This window comes from Excalfactoria chinensis, chromosome Z, assembly GCF_039878825.1.
Source record: "Excalfactoria chinensis isolate bCotChi1 chromosome Z, bCotChi1.hap2, whole genome shotgun sequence".
Lineage (NCBI taxonomy): Eukaryota > Metazoa > Chordata > Aves > Galliformes > Phasianidae > Excalfactoria > Excalfactoria chinensis.
Window position 1 is genome coordinate 9,034,141 of NC_092857.1, and position 24,536 is coordinate 9,058,676.

The 24,536-nt window shown below is 43.8% G+C and overlaps 2 protein-coding genes across 2 annotated transcripts in view; both read right to left on the reverse strand.

Moving 5' to 3' along the window:
- Nucleotides 1-953: 953 nt before the first annotated feature.
- Nucleotides 954-1,943, reverse strand: MRPL17 (mitochondrial ribosomal protein L17). Its single transcript, XM_072360173.1, has 3 exons — nucleotides 1,659-1,943; nucleotides 1,493-1,561; nucleotides 954-1,424 (listed from the first exon to the last, which is right to left on the reverse strand). The coding sequence occupies exons 1-3, from the start codon at nucleotides 1,830-1,832 to the stop codon at nucleotides 1,176-1,178; spliced, it is 492 nt and encodes a 163-aa protein (XP_072216274.1). The 5' UTR covers nucleotides 1,833-1,943; the 3' UTR covers nucleotides 954-1,175.
- Nucleotides 1,944-2,582: 639 nt separating this feature from the next.
- Nucleotides 2,583-24,536, reverse strand: part of CCBE1 (collagen and calcium binding EGF domains 1) — an 88,865-nt gene continuing 66,911 nt past the window's right edge. Inside the window, exons 4-11 of the mRNA XM_072360172.1 lie at nucleotides 22,095-22,229; nucleotides 21,246-21,383; nucleotides 16,683-16,789; nucleotides 9,868-9,988; nucleotides 8,146-8,285; nucleotides 8,018-8,053; nucleotides 7,606-7,641; nucleotides 2,583-6,565 (exon numbers count right to left, since the gene is read on the reverse strand). Of these exons, the coding sequence (XP_072216273.1) occupies nucleotides 6,332-6,565; nucleotides 7,606-7,641; nucleotides 8,018-8,053; nucleotides 8,146-8,285; nucleotides 9,868-9,988; nucleotides 16,683-16,789; nucleotides 21,246-21,383; nucleotides 22,095-22,229 (947 nt within the window). The 3' untranslated portion in view covers nucleotides 2,583-6,331. The remainder of the gene's footprint in view (nucleotides 6,566-7,605; nucleotides 7,642-8,017; nucleotides 8,054-8,145; nucleotides 8,286-9,867; nucleotides 9,989-16,682; nucleotides 16,790-21,245; nucleotides 21,384-22,094; nucleotides 22,230-24,536) is intronic.

The following is a 24,536-nucleotide window of genomic DNA, read 5'->3' on the forward strand; positions in this document are numbered from 1 at the left end:
AAGCATGCAATAGGCTATTATTCTTGAATTAAAGCCTTGACATTAACTTTTAATATGGGGAACCTACGCAGCAACAGCAATTCATTCGTTTCTTCTGTTACAGAGAAAATACCTATAGATTACATTATCTGGTGCAAGGCATGCCATTTCTTATTTGTAGTGATCTTACAACTGGATGCCCTGCAGGTGATGACCTAACCTAACATCACCTTCCAGCAGATTAAGGTCTCTGCGACATTCACTTTTCCTTTCCTTACACAATATCTCACCCTTTTTATATTTTTCAGTGGATTTCATTAAAGCAGAAGTGAGTCTGTGGGAGAGCTCTGAAGAAGGCATGACTGAACTGTAAGCTCTTTCATATGATTGGACTTTTTCTTCCATACAGCTCACGCTTCACTACTTAAGACTACTGGGTAGTCTTAGCTTGTAGACCCTGACAGGGAGAAAAAAACACAATGTGTCTATTTATTTTCCCCAGCTCAGAAGGTACAGCTTGGACTGCACAAATCAAGGGCAAAGCCAGCAATTCCGAGTTTCACATCTCCGAGTTGTTACTATTGCCTGTAAAAGTTCTGCCACTATTCCTTTTTGCCTTAAGAGCACAATAATGGGGTTTCCTACAACCTTGCACCTGAGGCTGTTTACCAAGTTCAGTAACGACAATTTAGTCTGACCCACGTTGCCTCCTAGTAATACAAGTTGCAACAGTACTGCTGGTTTTATCAGTTTCAGTGCTACTGTCTTTGTTTGCAGTCAGCACTGCTGGAACAGTGAAACTAACTTGATTCTTCGAATTTCCAGAGCTGAAAGTCTGCACTGTGGCATCTAAATATGAAGTTGTGTGAAGTCATTATGCTAGAGTACAGGGCTGCAGAATAAGAAACTGGTTGGCATAAAGGATTAACTCCTGCACACAGTAACATAATCCAAACAGAAACAAACTCGTTTTTCAAAGCAGTTTATTTACACAGAGAATATCAACCACTAGGGCTTGCAGCTTGACTTCCTTTTATTTGCAAAGTTGCTACTAAATCACAGGAAGGTAAATCTCGAGCTTGTACCCATTGCGATCATTTAAGGCTAGGAATAAATCCTGAGCCCTCCCGGGACACCTTCCACCCCTGTGCTCCAGGAGGCCATGCCAGGGGCAGAGCGGGATGCCTGCAGTGCTCTCAGGGACCCGCGGCCCGCTGGGCGTCCTCCCTGTAGCCCTTCAGCAGCTGGTTGAGCAGCGTCTTCTCGCTGTCCCGACGCGGTCGGATGAGCGGTGGGAAGGGGTTCCCCTTCAGCTCGATCACAGCCATCTTGGCACGGTCCAGGTTGTCCCGGTTGGGGATGTGCAACATGCGGGTGTAACTGCCGGGGTGCGGCTGGAATCGGGGCGCCAGCACTTTGAACAGCTTGTGGATGAGGTCCTTCTCCTGCGGGTCGGCACGCTCAGCCCCGAGTGCCGCGGGGCGGGGGCGGGGCGGGGCCGGGGGCTACCTACCGTCAGCCAGAAATCCGCCATGCGCATGGCGCGCTCGTCCGTGTCCCCGCGCTTGGCGTAGTCGATGAGCTGCGGGACAGAGCGGGGCAGAGCCGTCAGCGCCCCCCGCCCGTCAGCGCCCCTCGGCCGCCGCTCCCGCCCTCCGCGGCCCCGTCCCGCCGCTCACCCGCTCCGCGTAACCTCGCATCTCGTCGGCGCGCGCCCACGGCGCCTCGATGCGCTCGTGCCGCACCAGCGCCGTCACCAGGTTGCGCAGCAGGTCGAGGCGGGAGCGCGGGCCGTGCCCCAGCCGCCGGTACACGCGCCCGTGCGAGATCGCGGCCAACAGCGACAGCCGCATCACGCCGCCGCCAACGGGAACGGGCTCGTCGCTCTTCAGTGACGTCACGGGCGCGCAGCCGCAGTGCAGGCCGTCTGAGCGCGGAGTGTGCCGCGCGGCATGCCGGGAGCTTCAGCGCAGCCAGGGGGGGACGGTGGAGCTGTGAGAGGTCGGGAGCTCTTATGGACAGCGGCGGTGGGAGGTGTGGGGAAGAGCAGGGTCAGGGCAGATCTCATTGCTCTCCTCAGTTGCCTGAAAGGAGGTCGTGCTGGCCTCTTCTCCCAGGTACCAGTGATAGAACAAGAGGGAATGTCCACAAGTTGCATGATATGGTGGGTGTTAGGCTCCAAAAGAGTGGTGATGCAGTGGCCCGAGATGCCTGGGGGGGTGATAGAATCACTATAATCACTATAGCCAGAGGTGGTCGAGAGGTGGAGATATGGCACTGAGAGATGTAGTTAGTGGGCATGGTGGGGGTTGGTTGGGTTAGCAGACCTTATTGATTCTGTGGCTGTAAGGTGTGTGTGCCAGTAGCATGGGTGAGACCACCAAGGCCAGTGCTCATGAGGCCGGTGCAGTATCAAGGTGGGTATGTGCCTCACTGTCACAAACACAGAGCGCCATATCCCCGTGGCTTTGCTTGTGGCTGTGCGTATCATCTGGTTCCAAGCAGAATGCAAAAAGGCAGTGCCAGGTGTCCTCGTTTCTTCTGATCAGTGCTTTAAGTGCAAGCAAAAGTACATAGAACAGAAGCAGCTACCAACAGCGTAAGAAAAAATATCTTTGTTATTACGAATACATCTTAAAATCACCATCATTTTATACACATTTTAGTATTTTATATATAAATAAAGTGAACAGTATAGTTACTGGAATGTGTAATAGGAACAAACATATCAACTTTATGTGAAATTAACAAATTCTTGCACCCCCATCTTTTGTTGCTTCTCTGGGGCTTAACATATCAACTCTGAAATACTTCTAGGAAGTACATTATTCAAACTGTGGAACCAGAAATAACTCCAGGGATTGTAAGAATTCTGTGCTCAATCAATTTTCGTCTCCTTTTCCTGGTTTAACCTGAACATGTAAGAATTGCTATGGGTCAGTATTCTGGTTTTGCAAGGAAGGTAATCCCGTATGTCTCTGGAAGCTTTATTGTTTCTGTTAAGCCTTTTAACAATCAAGTCTTTCCCCATCACTACACACTCTTGAAAACGTTTCCATTAAATATATTTCCAATATCAATAAAATAACAGACTCTTTATTATCCTTCTGCTTATAACTTGATGTCTTAACATCAAAATAATATTTCTTTCTAATAAAATTATACATAGTATTTATATGAGACAAAGTTGTCGTGTGCATGAGCCTAGTAATGAAACCGGACACGAGTATAGATGTTACTGCATTCTTCTTAGGTTATTACTTTTGGAGCTATAGGAAGATGAATAATTTGTAAGCCAATGACTTTCTTCTCTCTCTCTGGTATCTGCTTAAAGCTGGAGATGACTCCTCTGATCTGTGGTTACAAAAAATTGTGTATGCTTAAGAAAGCTTCGTTTTTGTGAGCTGCTGCATGTGTTTCTCTAGAAACTGAAGTGAAATGATTCTGATGCAAAGCTACCATACAATCAATGAGAAATAAAAAGATGTACACAGAGGTGTCAGACACAAGGCCGAACCTTCCCAGCCAGCTTTGCTCAGAGGAACTCTCCCTGCTAGAGGTATTCCTCTGTCCTGTGGAGTGTACATGTCCTTATCGAAGCATCTTCTCCCTGCTGCTGCTCAGCCAACAGCACTTTGGGGCAAGGAGTCTGTGAAAAGGAGGTAGAGGCACAAGGACAAACCCAAGTTGCTCTTTCCTTCACCATTTTTATGGAGGAAGCACGTATGCTGGAAAGAAACAGCTCTGGACTGTGAAAAAAAACCCATGATGTGGACTATGAAAGAGAAGTTACTGAGAAAGGCATTCAGAAGGGCATGTGAAAATGTGCCCTATTTTATGTTCTCAAGTCTGTGGGACAGCTTCAGCTTCCTGCACTTAAACAAGGCATGTATTTTACCTACTTTTCTTTTGCAATGTCAGAATTTCCCTTCCCTAAATACTTATGCAAAGCAGGGCAAGTACTGCATTCCCTTGAATTCAGTTGTCAGACTGTAGGAACTGGTATTCATTATATTCAGAAAAGCAGAACTCAAATTTTTAAGTGCCTTTTTTTTTGTGTGTATGTGTGTGTGTGTTTTGGGGGGGGGAAGGTACCTTCTTGAGTGCAGTGGGCAATAGAATTTAGTCAGTATGGAGAAAGTGACTCATTTAATTCATTGTTCGATATCTGGTGGTTCAAACAATTGCAGCTTCTGATTCTGTAGTGGAAATCAACCTGGTCCAGCAGGTCATGGGTGGTGGTGGTGAACATATGCAGGGGTTACATAATTTGCAACAGTTACAAATACATAATTGAACATTTAACAATTGTACTTATTGCATATTCATAATTTATACCTAGTTGCCTCTTTGAAATTTAGAAAATAATACATACATGCTGCCTTTGAGGTTTCTTTCAGTCTGCTGTATGTAAGAACACCCTTCCTTTGGCCACAAGTTCCTTCCTCAGGTCTCACTGATATCCCCATTACCTCCTTCATAAGATTACTTGGATGTGTAGCTGCTGGGTGAGGTCCTTTCAAAAGGAAAAGCCCAAAGACCAGAGAGTGAGAGCATTCATTTTTCCTTACCAGTGGCTTAGTCACTGCTGTGTAAATACTGATATGTATATAGTGTGAAGAGGAATAAAGAACACTAACATTCTTAAACCTAATGCCCATGCTTGTGGCATACTGATAGTGAAAAGCTGTGAAACAATTACAGGAATGAAGAAAATCCTCTTCAGATAATACACAAAAGATATGGCAGGTCTAGACAGCCAGCTGTTTATACAACATGACCTGTTCTGGTGGTGTAGGGATTACACCAACTATCTTTTGGCCTAGAGAGTATGGAAGGGGTTCCAGAAATTTACAGACTATCTGAAATGGACCCCCTTATTTTTATTTTTTTTTTTACCAGTATTTATTCTATTGGAACTTGCAAGCCATGGAAAGCATGGCAAAATAATTTTTTTCTTTGCATTTGTGATGTGGACAGGACCCAGCACTAAACATCTTGTAGAAGTAGCAGCTACACAGATAACAACATTGAAGTTTGGTGCTTAATATACTCCTTTATCTTCTAAGCATGGCAAAGTCCTCAGCAGCTGAGAAAATCCCCATAAAAAAGTTAACATACATCATCCATGAGGTATGATCTAACTTGTGCATCCCATTTTCCAGTGTAAAAAAAAGGGCACTCCCTTTCATCCCTCTTCACAAATACAGGATCCCATGTGCAGTACCTCACCTTAGCTATCCTTGTACCACGTGAAATGTTTTGTCTTGTGCACTCCTGCACCTACCCATTCTCCTCATATACCCAGCCATATACACTGCAACTCTTGTGTTCCAGTTCTGTGAATGCCATTTAGGTTGCTCTCATGCAGTAGAGGAATACAACAGATGTAAGCTCTTTGCAAACGAGGCCTCTCTCTGGTCTCAGTTTTACTTGGATCAAGTGAAATTGAGTCATCATTTCAGCAAGGAAGACAAGCACCTGCAGGAGGTCAGAATCTTGACTTCCTGCAAGGTTGAGATATTTGCTTGCCAATAAGCCGACTTGACTGACATATGCTTGCTTTTCCTGCTCTATCCCTGTTCTCTTGCTCATCTGTGTGAAAATGTACCCAGTATGAACCTGCTGAGAAAGAGAACTTGGTTTCACACTGAACAGTGAAAGAACAGTAAGGGAAAAGTATTGTTAGTTTAGGACAAGACGTCTTCTTGACTGTCTTTGTACACTTCTCTGCTAACAGCAAGCCACATAATTTCTTAATCAGTGAGCATCACTGCTTCTTCATAATTTCTTTTTCTGTCATGGTGAAGCATAACAGAAGGAGACTCCTCACACTGAACTGGCCTCTGTTGTGAAACGGAGATCCACTTTTCATGCTCTCCTGAGCTTGGGAACACTAGCTGAAGACTTGTGTCCAGTGGAATAATTCATTTACGTGTATAAAGTAAATGTGAACCTAGGCTTTCATTACTGATGTCTTTTGGGGATGATGTTCAGCTACCTCTCTCACCTCTCTACCCCTTGCAAAATCTAGGCACTGGGTCATTTGGACGCAGAACCACAGGTAGGCAGATGAGATGCTGTTGTCTGCCCCATTAGCTAGCTTTTGCTTGATTCATGCTAGCCCTATACGTTAAGAAGGTTTTCCTGATAAACTGCATACAATGCACAGTGCAGGCTTGAAGGTATAGAATTACTGCAAGGAGGCCATCGTGAACTGGGAAAGCTACTGTACAGGCAGCATGGTTAGGGAAAAGCAAAGATAAAGATGGAAAATAATCTATATATATTTTACATTGTCAGTGCATTTTTATAACAACTCTAGAGGGGCTCTATTTTTCAGTAGGCATAGCTAAGGATGGGCTGCCTTCTGTATCCTGGAGTCTCTGGGTGCTGCTCGTGGTTTGTAGTCTTCTCCAGATCCAAAATCTACTGTGTCATGATAGTTTGTAAATTCCTGAGGTAATGGAAACTCCTCTGTTGATGAGTGAGTCCTCCGTCCAAACACTCTCTCCTGCAGCTCTGCGATGTCATTTCTGATGTCTGCCATCATCAGCAGTAGGAAGTCAAACGAACCTGGTGGGCCCTGCAGTTACAAGGCATGGTCATATCATATTTAAGTTTTCAAATGCGTTGATATAATTGCCCTTGTAGAAGTAATTCACTGAAATACTGCCTCATATCTATTGACAGAAATTAAACATCTCTTTTTGAATCCACCTGTTCAGGAAACAGTTTTCAAAAGGCAAAGTTGCTTTTTGTTTGTTTGTTTTGTATTGTTTTGTTTTTCAGACAGAGCCTGTATTGGCAGAATTCTCAGCTCTGTGTTATAAAACAGTTCCTTTGCTGTATCTGCCTTTAAAGTGCTTCTCAACGCTGTGTGTGAAAAGAGGGTAGAAGTACTGGTTCCTTATATTCTTATTAAACTGATATAATAACTAATTAATAATTGGTAATATTTCTTTTAAAAATTATTTGGGGAATGCTGATGTTTGGAAGATAGTTTTCAGTATTAACCCCACTGTTGTCTAGCACGTACTATGTTAACTGGTAATTACAATGTAGAGTACCTACCTGTTTCTGTCTAATTACAGAGTATCATTGCTTCTCTTTAGCAGAATTAACACAGTAGACTACATTGTTCAATACTGACTATGCTCTGCTGCACTTTCCTAAAAATCCATTTCCTCAAAAGACCATGACAAACAACATCTTAGTTTCACAGATTATATACACCCCATCCTTCTCACAATGATTTGCTCAGTGCCTACAACTTGCCGTGTTCCAGAGAGAGAGGCAGGATTTTAAAACGTTTCAGAGCTCACTTTCCCATCAGTGTTGGCTGAACTGTGCCAACTAGCACTCTGCGTGTATTCTTATGCCTTTGCCAGTTAACATGTCTCACTGCTTACTGCCTTCAGTGCAGCATACAGTGACGTTGGAGGTGTGTAGGCAACAGGCTTGGAAGAGAACTGAAAATTACTTTCTTTCCAATAACCTTTTATCTGCATGAAGAATGTAATTCACTGTAATTTTGACAAAGGAGAAGTTTATCTTCCTTTTGCCTGGTCTGCTGGTAGCCAGCGTCACTCTGCTGTTGAAACACTTGTTGTGAGTGATACTTACAGGTATCCCTTTTGGTCCCGGTGCACCTCGCTCCCCCTGTAATCAATACCACCTCAGTTAAGTTGCTGTGACAAAAGGAAACCAAAAAATCAAAGTTTACCTGTGCAGACTCCCTTACTGGCTACAGATGAAGAATCGTCAGCTTACATTAACTTTGTTTGCTCAGAAAAATAAAAGACAATGAAGTGGGAACAAATATACCAAGAAGAACCAGGAATTTACAAGAAAGAAGACAGGAAATTGCTGCTAGCTCTAGCAGGAGCAGAGATGGTTGCTATTGATGGACAAAATAGGGATAGGACAAAAGAGTATTTTCAGCTTAGGAAGTGAAATGAGAAGGCAAAAGTCTGCAAGTGCATAAAGGGTATCTAGCAAGCCTGCACTTTACAAGATACGTTGTACCTCTCCTCACCTTGCTGCCATCTCTCCCTGGTGCTCCAGGTGGGCCCTGCAACAGAAAAGAAAGTGTTCACAAGGACACAATTGGTTGCAGGCCTAAGGTCAATCATACAGTGCATGAGAGGAGGTGAGAATACTGACCACGGGGCCACGTCTGCCCTGCTTAATGTGAGATATATCTGGAGATGGGCCCATAGGTCCCATTGATCCCCGGGGGCCTGGCTGTCCAGGAGGTCCAGGTGACCCAGGAACTCCTTGACTTCCTTTCGGTCCTGGTGCCCCTGCAATTGACAGCAAAGGTTATCTGCCAGGGAAAGCCTTCAGCACACTTCATCATCATCAGCAGTGTGGACAAGCTATTTTTTGAACCACCCAATTGACTAGTTACCTTAACACACCCAAATCCACAATGTAACCAACACAGAAGCAATTTTAGATAACATCACCCTTGTCACAGTAACTACAAGCAGTCTTAACAAAGCAATGAAATCCTGTGTGTTCAAAAAACAAAACAAAACAAAACAACAACAACAACAAAAACCCACAATGAACAAAACCCAAAGAGCAACAAAAAAAGCAACCAACCAACAAACAAACAACAACAACAACAAAACTCAACCAGAAAACAAAAGAAGATTGCCACTGCCAAGTGTTGGGTGACACAGATTAGAAGAGAAAGCACTTTCCCGCATACAGAAGTCATGTGAAAGACCCAAGAAATGAAAGGCAGAGAGAAAAAAAAAAAAAAGGGTTCATAAGGACAGAATATTCACAACTATGATTTTCACAGGAAGTAAATTTAGTGGTGAACCACTCAGACTGCTGCTCGAGTCTTGGCCATGCTGTCGGTAATGGCAGAGCAGGGGAGAAGGTCAGCGGGGATGAGGAGAGAATTCTACAGTACCTTGGACAGCGCAGTGATGGGAACCAGATGGAAGACATGCAGAGCCAGCCTACGATAGAGAGATTGCAAGACGGTGCACCATACATTTCAGAGGCTGACGTAGAATCACTAACCACATTGTCCTGGCATTTATGTTATAGTGAAGACTGAAGATACTCATCCTCCAAGAAAATGAGATAAAAACTCAAAAATAAATAAATAAATAAATAGCAAGACTGCAGAAGTGGTGATAAAATGGAGGGCAGTTCTGCATGTAGAGAATCAAACCTGGTAAGGAATATCAGCTAGTCCTGGGTAAGAGTATTCCACAAATTCAGAACAGTACTAAAGTTCCTTGCATTTACTGCTAGCCCAAAATCAGATTTACATTCAACAGTTAGCAAAACTTAAAATATCACTGCAGGCTGCATGACGTCTGGCTTAAGTTACTGTATTAGTAACTCTGTTTTTCTCATTGTTTCACTCCATACCTTATAAAAGTGAAGGTTAGAGTGTAGTTTTACTTTCCAGTTTTCTTTGAATCCTAAGCAAAACCAGACAAGAAAAAATAAACCATTTGGCACAATCTCCAACAAACTGAAAGAAAATCTGCTCTATTAACAATCTAAAATAATGAGTATTTCTGAAATGTAATGCAGGGTGCTTAGGACGGAGTTAAGAAATGAGGAATGACAAGTGAAGCAGGTGAAATGTCGTAGGGAGAGGGAGAAAACACATGCAGAACAAAACCAGCTTTGCACGCTAAGAAATACATGGAAACTAGGAAATACAAGGGACTGTTGTTAGACAGCTGACAGAAGATGACTGAATAATGACCAGCATGTTTTTCAGTTTACCACAAATGAAGATTTAATCACAGGAGTCACAATACATAGAACATTAAATCCTATCATACTGGAAGACTGAAGCTTATTATTTTTTCTCATGGCATTAATTCATACCTCTGGTCTGTGTCTTACCTGGAGGACCTTGTTGGCCAGGCTGTCCTGGGGGGCCGGGGATATATGCATTAGATGCAAGCACTTTTTCACCAGTGATTTGCTTGCTAAGATCTGCAGCATTATTTGGTAGCAAAGCAACCTGTCGAAAGCAAAAATCATTGTAAGCTCTCCATCCTTCAGCTAGATAAGCTGCACTCTTGAATAAGATTTCATGAGAACAAATAACATATTTATGTACTTCAGAAAAATTGTAAAATATTTATTGATATCCGTATTTATACTAATCCTGTTCTGCAAACTTGGTCAGAATTACACTTCATGAGAAGAGAGAATGCAGTCATTATTGCATGATAACAGGAAAAGAAACCAGTTCTGCAGCTAATACATAAAGGCGCACTGACGACACATAGCTGTGTGCAGATGAATTGCCCCATACAGGAGCACAGGACATGAGAACTGGATGGGAGATCCTGGAGATGATTCACCCAAGAGTGCTGAGGGAACTGGCAGAGGTGAGAGCCGAGCTGCTTTCCATCATCTATCAGCACTCCTTGTTGACTGGTGAGGTCCCAGAAGACTGGAGGCTTGCCTCCCATTTACAAGAAGGGTTGTAAGGAGGATCTGGGGTACTACAGGCCTGTTAGTGTGGCCTTGGTGCCAGGGAAGGTTATGGAGCAGATTGTCTTGAGAGAGATCACACAGCAAGTGAGGGACAACTGGGGGATCAGGCCCAGCCAGCATGGGTTCATGAAGGGCAGGTCCTGCTTGACCAACATGATCTTCTATGATCTAGTGACCCATCTGGTGGATGAGGGAAAGGCTGTTGATGTGGTCTATCTTGACTTCAGCAAAGCCTTTGACACTGTCTCCCTCAGTATTCTGAAGAAGCTGCCAGCCCATGGCTTGGACATGTACACCCTTGGCTGGGTAAGGAGCTGGCTGGAGGGCCGGGCCCAGAGAGTGGTGGTGAATGAAGTTAAATCCAGCAGGCGACTGGCCAGGAGTGGTGTTCCCCAGGGGTCAGTGCTGGGGCCTGTCCTCTTCAGTATCTTTATTGATGACCTGGATGAGGGCATTGAGTGCACCCTCAGTAAGTTTGCAGATGACACCAAATTGGCTTGAAGTGTTGATATGCATGGGGGTAGCGAGGCCCTATGGATGGATCTGGACAGGCTGGATAGCTGGGCTGAAGCCAAGGGGATGAGGTTCAACAAGACCAAATGCCGAGTCCTGCACTTTAGCCACAACTACTCCAGGCAGTGCTACAGGCTTGGGGCAGAGTGGATGGAAGACTGTAGAAGAAATGAACCTGAGGGTATTGATTGATGCTCAGCAGAACATGACCCAGTGGTGTGCCCCGGTGGCCAAGAAAGGCAATGGCATCCTGGCTTGCATCAGAAACATTTTTGCCAGCAGGAACAGGGCAGTAATTGTCCTCTACTCAGCTCTGGTGAGGCTGCTCCTCCAATACTGTGTCCAGTATTTGGACCCCTCACTGCAAGAAAGACATTGAAGCCCTGGACTGTGTTCAAAGAAGAGCAACAAAGCTGGTGAGCACAGGCCTTATGAGGAGTGGCTGAGGGAGCTGGGAATGTTCAGCCTGGAGAAGAGGAGGCTCAGGGGAGACTTCATTGCTCTCTATAACTTCCTGAAGGGAGGTTGTGGTGAGCTGGGGGTCGGCCTCTTCTCTCGTGTCATTATTGATAGGACTAGAGGGAATGGTTTCAAGCTACGGCAGGGGAGATACAGGCTGGACATTAGGAGGTATTACTTCTCTGAAAGACTGGTCAGGCACGGGAATGGACTGCCCAGGGAGGTGGTGGAGTCACCGACCCTGGGGGTGTTCAAGGAAAGACTGGATGTTGTGTTGAGGGACATGGTTTAGTGGGAGCTATTAGTAATAGGTGAATGGTTGGACTGGATGATCTTGTAGGTCTTTTCCAACCTTGGTGATTCTATGATTCTAAGAGGCTCAGGTTAGACATTGCTCTCTATAACTACCTGAAGGGAGGTTGTAGTGAGCTGGGGGTCGGCCTCTTCTCTTGTTTAACTGGTGATAGGACTAGAGGATTGGCTTCAAGCTGCGCCAGGGGAGATTTAGGCTGGGTTTTAGGAAATACTGCTTCTCTGAAAAAATGGTCAGGGGCTGGAATGAGCTGCCCAGGGAAGTGTTGGAGTCACTGATCCTGGAGGTGTTCAAGGAACATTTGTTTGTTGTGTTGATGGATGTGGTTTAGTGAGAGCTATTGGTGATCAGTGGATGGTCTTGTAGGTCTTTTCCAACCTTGGTGATTACATGATTCTGTAAGGCATTTATATGTTCTGGTTCTTTTACATCACTTGGATTGTAGAGCCAGCATTTAGGTAGTAACCCTGATGTTACCTGTAAGGCTGTTCACCTTTCAAGTAATCATGGAAATTCTGCAAGTCTATCCAAATGGAGGACATGAGAAATTCAGGAGAAATACAGCAAAATCTGTGAAAAACTAAAGCTAGGCATTTCTCAGAAAACTTTTTCCTTATTTGAGCGTTCTTTTGTTCATTTTCTATGCTTTTTCAGGCGAACATCTGCTCAGATATTTACATTTGAATTGCTGCACAAGCCCCTAACTTCTCAGTGGTTTCAATGGGAGACCAATATGCTTTGTGGATCTGGCCTTGTAATCACACTGTTTAACTGTTTTAGTGGAGCTTGCATCTGCTCTGAATAAAGACGCAAGGCAAAAGCAAGTAACAATGTAAGGAACTGCATACTGTGGTTTAAAATGTCATTAACCATTAAATATCAATTCCTGCTTGCCCAGATTGAATGCATTTAATAGTGAAACATTATTTAAAAATATTCTGCAAATGCTTAGTGTCTCCAGAGGAAGCTGACGAGAGATGACAAGCCAGAAGGCTGGTCTACAGTGAGTTTATTAGTGCTGAATGACTGCATGTGGAGTGGGGAATTCTGCTCTGCCATTCAAAACTGAGGAGCTGTTTCAGCAGGATCAGGACAGATCCATCCCTGCATCATTTTTCTTTTTTTGCTTCCCTGAATTAATTTGGCACACTGGATTCTGCAACATCTGCATAGGAGAGGAGCATCAACTAATAGGTTTAACTCCTGCTTTCAGTCATTTGAAATTTGCTGTACTGTTCTCAGGACTCCTACTTGCTTCTGTGTTATTTGATATACGCCTTCCTCCCCTTTGCACAAGCTTCGTGTTTCTAAAGCACTGAAAAAATAGCAATGCTATGCACTTGAAATACCCGGTTTATATGGGCAAATTTATTTTGGCAAACAAGTTATTAGTGAATGAAAGCACATTGAAGAGCAGCCAGCGCTGCTTGCAGTTTAAGGCTGAATGCACCAGAACAATTCTGAAGGAAGAAAAGGTAAGGAAAGAACACTGGAAATGCTGAGCTCCCCGTGGCACTTCATAAACAAAATATGATGAGTGAAGTACAAGGGTACTTCTGACTTGTGCTTTGGAGAGCATTGCTGCTTCAAAGGCAAGGTGAGTGCTCTGAATGCAAATTAAGCAACAAGATGAATGTGGTATGGGAATCTCACATGCTACCTCCTTTCCTTTGGAAATCAAGCACTTCACAGAATCCCCACAGGGTGGTGATTCAGTATGCCTACTGCTCTGGTCTTGGCCTTTTGCACTATCTTGGATTTTCCAAAGAATGTCTTCTTCATTTACCAATGGCCCTGTCTACTGACAAGTGTTGGTCAGCACTACAAATATGAGAACCTGACAGCATAGTAATTTTTGAGGTGGTTTTTAAATGAGAATATTTCTGGTGTCATCAGTGAGGCTCAAACTCATCTCTTCCAGCCTTCCTCAGAAGGAACACTTATTCACACTAAAGAAAATGTGAGTATTTCTCCTTGAGAGCAGCCACCATTGAGTATCATACTAATGGATCTCCTCTCCAGAGCCTAGACCCACCGCTATTAGTTACTGAATAGCCTCTGCTGTGAATAGCTCTTCAGATTATATTGCAAACAGCCAGCCTAGATTAAAAAGATGCATTTAGTGGCAGCGACTCATCATGAAGATGATTTGGAAGTGTATTCCTTTCTGTTGCGTAAATAAAATACTGACTTGCTTCTGCCAGCAAGGCTGTTTTAACAATAACTTAGTTAAAAAAAGATCACATAGCTGCTGTGAAAGCATCTACACATGCTTCCCCACTGAGTCAGCTGGACTTCAGGCACACACTAGAAATGCCAAAATACCCAGGATCTGGTCTAGCTCATGCTCTTTGATACCTTCTGGACAGGACATGGCTGTTAAATGCACTGCGGCCAAACCATGTGTTTTTGATATTGACTCACATCCTCTCAGGGGCTGACTATGTATTCACTAGTCTAATTCTGTTTCACCTTTTAACTGAACCAGGATCTTGATCCAGAGTGACTGTGGCTTTCTCCCTCCACAGCTCCAAATCTCAGTGGCCCTTGAAAAATATTTTTCCACGTGCATGCAAATATTAGTGAGGGACTACTTTAAAGAAAGACAATGCTAGAGATAAGATCATATATATTGAGTGTTGAGTATTTCATCTGGAGTTTCTAGATCTGTGGTCTGTGTGACTCTGGTAGTGCTTGTTAGTAGAAATGTGGGATTTCTATCAAGGATTTCTAATTAAGATGTTTAAATATATCTGTGCCATAGGATCTAGCAATGCCCTGACTCCAAGAACTAAACTGCTTACTTGATTTCTTAAAAAAAATAACTATGTTCAGCATGTCAGCATGTCCCCTGCTTTTCCAACTTTCTGCTTTTCCTCCTTCCTACAAGGCCTGAGGTCAGTGTAGATCTGCCCACAGCCCCCTAGCAAATTAGGAGGACTGTGCATTCCACTTGGTAACAACATAAGTTGAATTTCTGTACTTGGTCCATGAACTACTCTTACGTTAGGTCTGGAATCAGTGGTGCAATGCTCTCAGAAGGTGCTGATGGCATCACCCACCTCCTTTAACCAAATAGTTTGTGCACACTCCAGAGGCAGCAGTGACATGCGTTCAGTTCCCTCTTTTCCTAAGAAGACCCAGAACCAAACCTCTGACCTCCAGAAGCACGTTCCAGTTGTAGCATTTGCTGTACTGGATCCTCCTGAGACTCTTCTGCTATACATAATTTGATGTGAAGTTTGTAAACTCAAAATCTTTAACCACAAGAATAAAGTCTTAAAGACTTATTCCCATAAATCGTCTCTCTGGCAGCCAGTAATGAATTTTTATGTACAAAACAGAACAGCTTCAACCGCAGATACTGAAGATGGCCACAGGGAGCTGTTAGTGAAACACAAAAGTTTTGTGTCTCCTTGGGCAGAAGAGCAGCATGAGGCCAGATCTGCATGGGCAAAAGCTCTGTATTGTGCAGGGTAAGAGATGCTGAAGGCATCTAGGGATCATCTCTTCCAGCTCTGTGGGAGATACAACTCACTGGGCTTTCTCTGAGGATGCCAAATTGATCAAGTCCCACAAGGAAAATACTCGGGTAAAATTTAGGCTATTAGCTACTTAATTAGCATTAAGCGCAAAGGTGCAACAAGTGCACAGGAACAGGTGGTGCCGGGCTCTTAGGATACAGGCTTCTAACGCTGGAAGTCAGACACATAAAACTTTCCATTAATCCAGATGTTTCGTTTCCATGCATTCTTGCAGCAAACAAGTTGGCCATCAGTGTGGACCGAGCACTCAGGCTGCTGCAAAGCCTCCAGCTGATGGACACGGGCACGCCGCAATGCAGCTCCCCTGTATCCCATTCACTGTCCGCTAGTGGGAGCTCTCTGAAAACCAGAATGTCTTCCACGTGCGAAATTCTATCACTTTTCACATTTGTCTTCATACAGATTCATAAGGAAAGCAAGTTTTTTGTCGTTATTGTTTGTTTGTTTTCAAAATTTTTTGAAATAATGTCACACTTCAGTATATTTAATTTTAGTGAGGCAGATTCCTTTCTTCCTAATACAAATTACACTGAATGAATGACGTGGAATGCAGCAGGTGAACATACCAATTTATGTTTGATGCAGTGAAATTAACTGATCAGCTTGGCTGAAATTATGACAGCCTGCCAACATGGACTGCTTACACTGTTCCTGCAGAGTATTTCCATTTTAGAGAACTTGAATATTTGGAAGAAGTGTCACCAGAAAAGACATCTGCACCTGTGTGCTTGGTTCTCCAAACCCTGAGTATCTGCATTCCTTGAATCTTACCAGAATGCAGAAGGAGGGTCACATATAGGAACAGATAAAGTTAAAGGTCAGGAGAAGTTTTTGTGTGCAATGTAATCAACTAAAAACTCATGGCTGAGGCTTTTGCTTTTTCTTTTCTTTTCTTTTTTTCTTTTTCTTTTTAAATAATCAAAGCTGATGTGTGTGCTAGTGATGTTTTTTGTCTAGCCACACACCTCCTATTTGGCAAGCATCCTGTATCAACAACTTGGTAATGCAAAATCATATTCTCCCACGTTCCCTCATCAGCAGAATGTCCTGCACTTATATATACTTGAGGTGGATCAAGTCCAAAATCCTGTGCATTCAGAATGAATGAAAAGCTGAGGACAGTGCATTTTGCCAAGAAACCTGGGCTCACGCTGCAATGGGTTTCTGCCAGATCCTGTTACCATAAGCTTGGTTATCAATCTGTTCACAAGCAGTGCAGAAGCATAAGGAAGAGTTGCTCTTCTTATGCAATTTTAAAACATCCTGCCATCATCTTCATGGGCAGAAGAGCCGTGTGGCAGTGACAGTTCCAAACACTTAAATTTATACTCAGTTGTCATGAAACATGCAGGTCTGGTAACGTGACTGATCAATGTTCATACCTTTTGCTTCAGCTGTAAAACCGTCTGCTTTATTTGATGAAATTCCTTACAAGAGGCACAGCATGTCCCTGGTTTCGCCACGTTTTCAGATTTCTCAGAAAGTCCAGCTGAAAGAAAGAAGTTTCCAATACAAATATAAAGATCCAAGGAAAAGGTTCATAAAATAATTGCAAAAGCAACTGGAGTCTGCATTCCCCCAGACTATGAAAAGAAGAGGCAATCTCACCATTATTAATGCCTCGACTATGAGTTGCTATGTAAGGCTGAACATTTTTTCAGGAACAGCTCTGAGCTCATTTTTAAAGCAGCTGTTTTCAGTTAACAGTCACTGAAGTATTTATTTTTTTTAATACCTGAAAAAGTTTACACCCCTTCTTTTATCTTTGCATTTAGGGCAGACCATTCCTACAGGTCTGACCGGATTTACAGTGCCCTGAAGGGCAAATTTTCATGTGCTATAAATTACAGTAAAACTCCTCACAATGTGATCATTTCATTCACTTTGCATGTACTGCTCTATCATCACTGCTTTTTCTCCACGTGATGGAATCAGCCTGACGGGAGACTGGGATTGAGAGCAATGATAGGGATTTAAATCCACTTGAGAGAATGGGTCACAGCAGTTGATACGACATAAGAATGTAATCTTTTCAAGAATCCTTGAAATGATTCGAATTGTAAAAGATATTGCACATGCTTTTTTTTTTTAATGTGTCCTTTTCCTGGTCCCATACACAGTGAATCACTTCTGCATCATAAACAAACAAGCGCTGTTTTGACAGATGTCCACTGAAAGAGAAACGTGGTTTCCAAAACACATACTTGCAAACTCCAGATAAGCGTTTCTTTTTACACACACAATTGCTGAGAAGCATGAAGTGCACAGAGGCTCTGCATGTGATGTGTGGCCTTGTACAATGTCAGCGGTATGGGTTATTGGACATGTTGGAACACTGATCCTTCTGAGTATGCTCTGTAATGGAAAAACTGCAGGTTCTCCTGAATAAAGCCAGTAAGTCTTCAAAAAGTATCAATTACAGTGTATTTAGTTATTGTGTTGTATTCCTCATGTCAGCTTTAATGCCCTTCATCTTTTCCTAACTGCGTACTGGTTATGAAAAAGTCTACATTGTTTTTAATGCAATCAGAATTGTCTAATACTAAATATGTCATGTCCTACTTGACTTTAAATGTTTACAGTGTCCACTAAGGGACACTGCACCCATCAGATGGTCATCGACAGACCATCAATGCACAAACTTTGGAAAAACTTGTTTTCAGTAGTTTTAGTGCATTGAGCGTAATATCTTATCAGATAAGCCCTTATCTCAGATAGCAAGTGGGACTGCAAGGGCAGGATGCTGGAATCACCACCAGCAGCATGGCCTTGGTATTAGTCCTGAGTCAGACAGAAGATCAGGAAGCAAAGGATGGGGGCTTTCCTTGTCACCACCTGCCTGCAACCAACACTGCAGTCCTATGGCACTGTGGGAATGCACAGCTCTCCTCCCTGTTTCATTTAGCACATGTAGGACAGTAAGCATCCTGCTTTTGGAGCTTCCCAGCCCTACTTGATAGCGCATGGCTGAACAGCTTTCTGTGCAGTGCTTGGATTGCTCAAAGTTTATAGTCAAAAGGTACACCAGGGGCTTTTCTACTGACCTCCACATAAAACAGATTCACCAAATTACAGCTACTGTGTCTCCATGACCACTTGTTTGGCCACAGCATCTCTTAGAAGGACTCCATCATTGATTATTTTGACTCTCACCAAAGCCTTTTGCCCATCTCTTATAGAGCTTGCAGCACATAGGGTTTTTTCCTTTTTTTTTCTTCCCCTCCTCCCTCCCCCCCAAGAAGTAGCTGTTAAGCTGTTATCAGGACACCTCTTGATATTTCTATAAGGCAAATTTTCTCCTGACTGTAAGTCAGTACTGTGGTTCTCCCATGGGTTCACCCTTCTCAGACTTTTTCAGCTGTCTTTAAAAAAGTGAGAGTGTTTTGACATGTTTATCATCAGACCTTTGTAGGATTTACAGAGGCCCATATAGAGAGACACCTGTAAAATGTCCTTTTTTAAAATTCCTCCTCAAAACTGGGTTTGATAATAGTCTCAACCAAATTTGTTTTAATAGGTATCTTACCAAATGAGTTCCCTCATACAGTGCACACACTGTGTTAAGAAATGTTGCTGACAGCAACATGCGGTCATAGAGAGAAACTGCCAGAGCCTCTGCTGTTTGAGACCTCCGGCAATCCCACTACAGTCAGTAGAATTATGTGCAGATTAAGAAGCAGTGAATTTGGCCTCTTGTTTCATCATAAACTGCAGTTTACCTTCCAGAAAGATGTGGTACATGGGGCTGATGACTGTAGATAAATAGGGCTGTAACAACCTGTGGAGGTGAACGGCGCGGGGCTCAGCTAATGTTTGGAAAATATCACACACCAGAGAGATTTCTGCAAACCCAGTTGGATTGATTTATCCGAGGAAGAAGTCCAACAGCGTCGCATAAGCGAGTGTGAGCTGTGTCCTGGGGGAGAGATGGAATCCCCTAACTCATACCAGACACGAGTGCTGATTTGCCCAAAGAAGGAGTCATCCATCAAACACTCACTCTACCCCCATCCGATCCTGTATCGGGACCAAAATACGAATAAAGCCAGACTAAAGCATGGACAAAGCCAAAAGCCACCTAGAATGGGCCAGAGGGACAGGCAGCAATCAGCCGCAGCCTCCCACACACGGTGCAGACGCTGAGGTCACCCACTAGGGTCAGTTTGGCCAATGTTGAGCAAGACACTTACATAACCTGTTTATATTGTATAAGGAAACTAAAGTTGCTGCAGAGAAGGCTTCAAGTAGCCGCATTTAGGGAGGGTTTCTGAAGCATGGCTCATGGGTAACACAGAGCCTTTTATTGAAGCCAGGTACTGGTGAACCTTGCAGTGCTATCAGTAAGAGAGCAGCTCAGGGAGCAGTGTGTTTTCTTTGCCCCAGCTCAAAGGGCTGATGCTGGATGAGAAGGAGATGCTGGCAAGGCAGAGCTCTGTGGGAGCTGTGCTGCAGGCGGTCTTTGCACAGAGGCTGCTTGGTGGATCATCTGTGTTGCATTATCTGGGCTCATCCTGCTGAGATGGTTTAATGTGCCTGCTTCAGAGCGGGTGGCTAAATTGTGTCTGTCAAACACAACGTTACTGTGGATGCAGGAAAAACGCTCCTTGTTTTCTTGTCCCACAAACTAATCAGAGCATTCAGTCGAGCTCACTTGTCATAGCTCAGAGCCAAGAACAGTGCTCACGTTGCAGCCTCCGTGCATGGCAGGATGAGCACAAGTGGTGATTCCTCGGCAAACACACAGAAAATGTAAACCTGGAGAGAGGGACCCTCCATGTTTCTTGCATCATTAATCCTTAAAACAGAGTGCAGTTGTTTTTATAGCAATGTAAAATCGATGTTTTCAAACATTAGAATGATTTCCACAGCCCTGAATGTCTCCCATGGTCAGTTATGCTGAATGTTTCAGACATTACCCTGTTAGAAAATATGATTAGCAAGAGGATAGTTTAGCTAAAGACGCTATTTGCAAGGGGATTATTTATGATATACGTATTTCCTTAATGACCCACACACACTTACAAAGGAAAAAAACCTGAACATTTGAAAATGACAAGGAACAACCAATGTTAATGGAGAGGCTCCAGCCACTGCATTTGATTTTCAGGGGAAAAATCAGAATTATAAATGGTTTTGGCCATCCAGTGGGATTTGGAACACCCACTGATATATGTGCTCAGGCATTAACAGATGAACCCACAGTAAGATGCCATTCATCAAAAAAGTGACGTTTCCTTTTTCATTTCCCCCCGTTTTTTCTTTTTCTTTCCCAGAGCACACACTGTTGTCTTCCTCTCTGCTTTTTATATTGCCATATCAGTATTTAATCTCCAGTACTCTAAACGCTGTTATTTAATAACTGGGATGAGGTCAACAACTTTGAAGTCATTTACACTCAGTGCACATTTATGCTCTGAAAAACAGCAGTGAAAAGGAAGGACAAGCCCTCACTCTCACCCCTTTCCCATCACAAATTACTTTCAATAGAAAAAAAAATACCTAATCAAGCACAGTCATGAGACACAGAGAACTCATTGCAGGTCAGCAGAATTCAGGTGTTGTTCAACACAGTCTGGCCTTCGACTTAAATAATGCTTAAAAGTACATGGAATTCCCAGGCACTCATTTTTGGAGTGCCTGAGCGCTCAGGGGCACCAGCTACCCAGCCCAGAGCCATGTGCGGATCTCAGACAAAGGCACGTAAACGCTAAGTAACCTCACTGAAGTCAATTTAATTATTAGACGAAATTAATGGAGGCTTCTAAGTGTCAGCATTTGGCAAATGTTCTTATATCTCTTGAGCTCTGGGCTGTTCATAATCTCTTTGGGCAAATAGTGCCAACGCTCCATCATGCATACGTACAACAGTGCTTCCTGATGGCCAGATGGAGCCTCACGTGAAGCAGACCCTTTGACCCCAGACCTTTAACCCCAATGGCACATACCTTTATCTCCCTTGGTGCATGTCCTGCCGTCCTCCCCCCGGGTGTAGCCTTCGTGGCACTCGCACCTGTAGCTGCCCATGGTGTTGACGCAGATCTGTGAGCACAGCGTCCCATTGCTGGCAGCACACTCGTCAATGTCTGGAGAGGAGTGAGAGTAGAAAGCATGCTGAAGCTGGAGGTTACGGACTTCAGTTAAATAAAAATCTTCCTTTTAAAGTACCAGGAGACCTGAGGTTTAAATAAATAAGTGGCTGCAGCACTGCTGCTGCTTTGGGCTGGAGCTCTGTGCAAACCAGCAATCATTAACGCACCTGTCGTTTTATCAGTGACCACCGTGCGAGCATTCTTTGCACCAGGCAGCCCACTAAGAGCTCGATCCCGCCGACCTTGGCTCCCTGGCATGGCCAGACTAAGCAGGACACAACTCCTTGTGTCAGCCACATGAGCACAGCTGTGTGAGCACCAATGGAAAATGAACTGTCCTGAACCAGCTCCTTGCCATCTGAATGGAACCCCAAGGATTGGTTGTCCTAATCAGGCATGGTTATAGTGCTTTGAGGGTTCCATGCCCCTCTTCTCAAACACTGCTCACAACCTGCAGGAGGAATTAATAAAGGGAAAATGCTTCAAAGCATTTAGGTGCATGTGGATTTTTTTAGGTTTTGCCCACCCATAATTTCAGGAGGATTTAGATATCTTAGTTATGGGGACCAACACTTAGAAGAGTTAAAAGCAGCATTTAATGTGCAATCGTAAAGAGAATAAAATAGTTTTGAAATCTACACTGACCCCTAAAGAACCTGAAGAAGGAAAATACATCATGGACCAGAGAGAAACACTTCAACCCACCGAGGCAATATGGCTTCTCCCTGTTCCTGTGCCTCTCCCGATCGTAGCGGTACCCAGGATAGCAAGTGCACAGCACCCGTCCGAAGTTATCTGTGCACTGCTGTTCGCAAGGAGCTTCAGCACACACATCGTAGTCTAGGGAGAGAAATGCATGGTTAGGAAGCAGTATTGCAGCTGTGGCCTCAGCAGGGCAGAGGAGAGGGGGAGGATCACCTCCCCCAACCTGTTGGCCACACTCTTTTTAATGCACCTCATGGCAACTGGGCTATTTATTAAAACTGGCTTTTAAGCAAGGGATACTTGCTCAGTTTGCAGAATTTAAGAAGAATTTTCAGGAATTTTATGTTACCTAAAAGTTGTTTTTTTTTTTTGTTGTTGTTGTTTTTTTTTTTTTTTTTTTTTTTTTTTTTTTTTTTTTTCTGTTATCTTCCACAGTCTTTAAGTGCTGATATAAGCATTTTTCATACAAAGTACTGAGAAATACAGTAAAGTGAACTGCCAAATCCAGGCAGAAAATATATCACAAAAGAAAAAAAAAAAAAAAAAAGAAGTTAATTAAAATCATGCAGTAACTGTTCAAATCCAGCTATAAACCTCCTAGTGAAGAACACAGTGCTGCAAAACCATCATCACCCCTAATAACAGCCATGTGAAAGTCAGGGTACATTCAGTCACTAGCCATGCTTGTCAGTGAGATCCCAGAAATCTGCCTGAGGTCCCTCTTCAAAACCCTGGGAGAAGGAAGGAGCAGGAGGAGCATCCAGCCTCCACACCAGCTCAGATCACCCTGCTGAAGGCCGGGTTTTATGCCACAGCCACCATCTGGGGTTATTTCAAAGGAGTGTTGCCCTGCACACAGTGATTCACAGTGCTTGTGGCTGATAGCCCTGCAGCAACGGGGTTCTGTGTGGCCAAGCAGAAGCATCCCACCTCTGCTCCAGACATAACACACAACACCCAAACCTACGTGTTTCAACTGAGTTCCCAGCAATGCGCTGTGTTTCCATATACACAGTATAAAATGATTAAAACCCCAACTCATTACTGACTCACGCTAATGACTAGCAGACATCTCTGCGTACGATGACTTTTCCAAACAATTAAAATGAACTAATAGATGGAAAAGCAAGTGAAACCACATTTGCTGTATGGAGTATTCAGAACACATGTGAAGCACTGTGGGCAGAAGTGACTGTGTGCATGGTTACAAAAGTGCTTCAAATGGGGCTTAATGGGCCATATTGTGCCAGTACCAGTACGGCACACCAGAGCTCCTTTGACTGAAAAATGCTGTGTCCCAGAGCCAAACATTTCCTCTCTGGGGCTTGTTACCTTGTGAATAGCAGGCATCCTTTCTTTCCATTGGACTTCACAGTAGGTTAGCTTTAATGTCCATGGTGCTGCGGTTGAGGGTGGAATAGTGCAGATGCCCGAGTATGGAAGGAAAACATGGCGACTGCCTTCAAACTTGGACAACCTTGTGGAATAGTTCGGGCTTTTTCAGTGATACCGGGGATGTTTAGAACTAATAAATAGTCACAAACAAAAAGGGCTAGAGGCAATTTTCTGCTCATGGCTGCAATTTCATTTTTCCACATAGATGCGGTTGGCTTCAATGACTGGCCCCAGTGCAGTAGCAAAGTTTGAGTGCTAGGTGCTGCATGGAGATCCTGGCACTGCTGCTGGCTGCAAGCAAGGAATGGGGCTCTACAGCATGAGAGTATGCCCTTGCTTAGCTGAGCATGCCTGTGCCTTAGCCAGTTGTTCCCACAGATGCTGTATTTAGCCTGTTCCAAAATTTGGCCTGTTCAGTCTATTCAGAGCTGAGGAAAAATGATCTCTGTCCTCACTGTGCTTCCACGAATAGATGTGCACTAAGAAGGTTAGAAAAAAATATTAAAAAAGAAAAGCAGCAAAGCTGGACGGGGCCACCTTCCACCCCAAGCAGGATTAGATACATGCAAGACTTTCCTCAGATGTTCAAGTAACCCACACATAGGAAGCCTTCAGGGATGGTGGCACCCCACGTTCCAGAGATAAAATATCCTTGCAGGGAGTAAGATTTTTACTAATGCTTGTTCCAAATTCCCCTTAATACCATTAAAGCCCTTTTTTTCCCCCATCCTACTCTCCCTGGCCATGAAGAAGCATTCACTTTCTCCTTTGCAGCATTTTCACATAAAAACTGTTATCACATCTTCCTTCAGTCTCCTTTCCTCTGGCCTAAATAGGTCCCAGGTGGAATGACTCCCTTGGGAACAGTCCTGTGGGCAAAACTGGTCAAAAAGTGCTGTGGCTCTTGGATGTGTCACTCCACCACTGCATGCTCTGCAGTACTGAGAATACAGGCTCCCTTACATGTCAACCCCTTGTCCATCAGCCCAGCCTCAGAAACATGGTTTGAGGATGATTCAAAGCCACATAGCAAGGATCAGGTTGTTT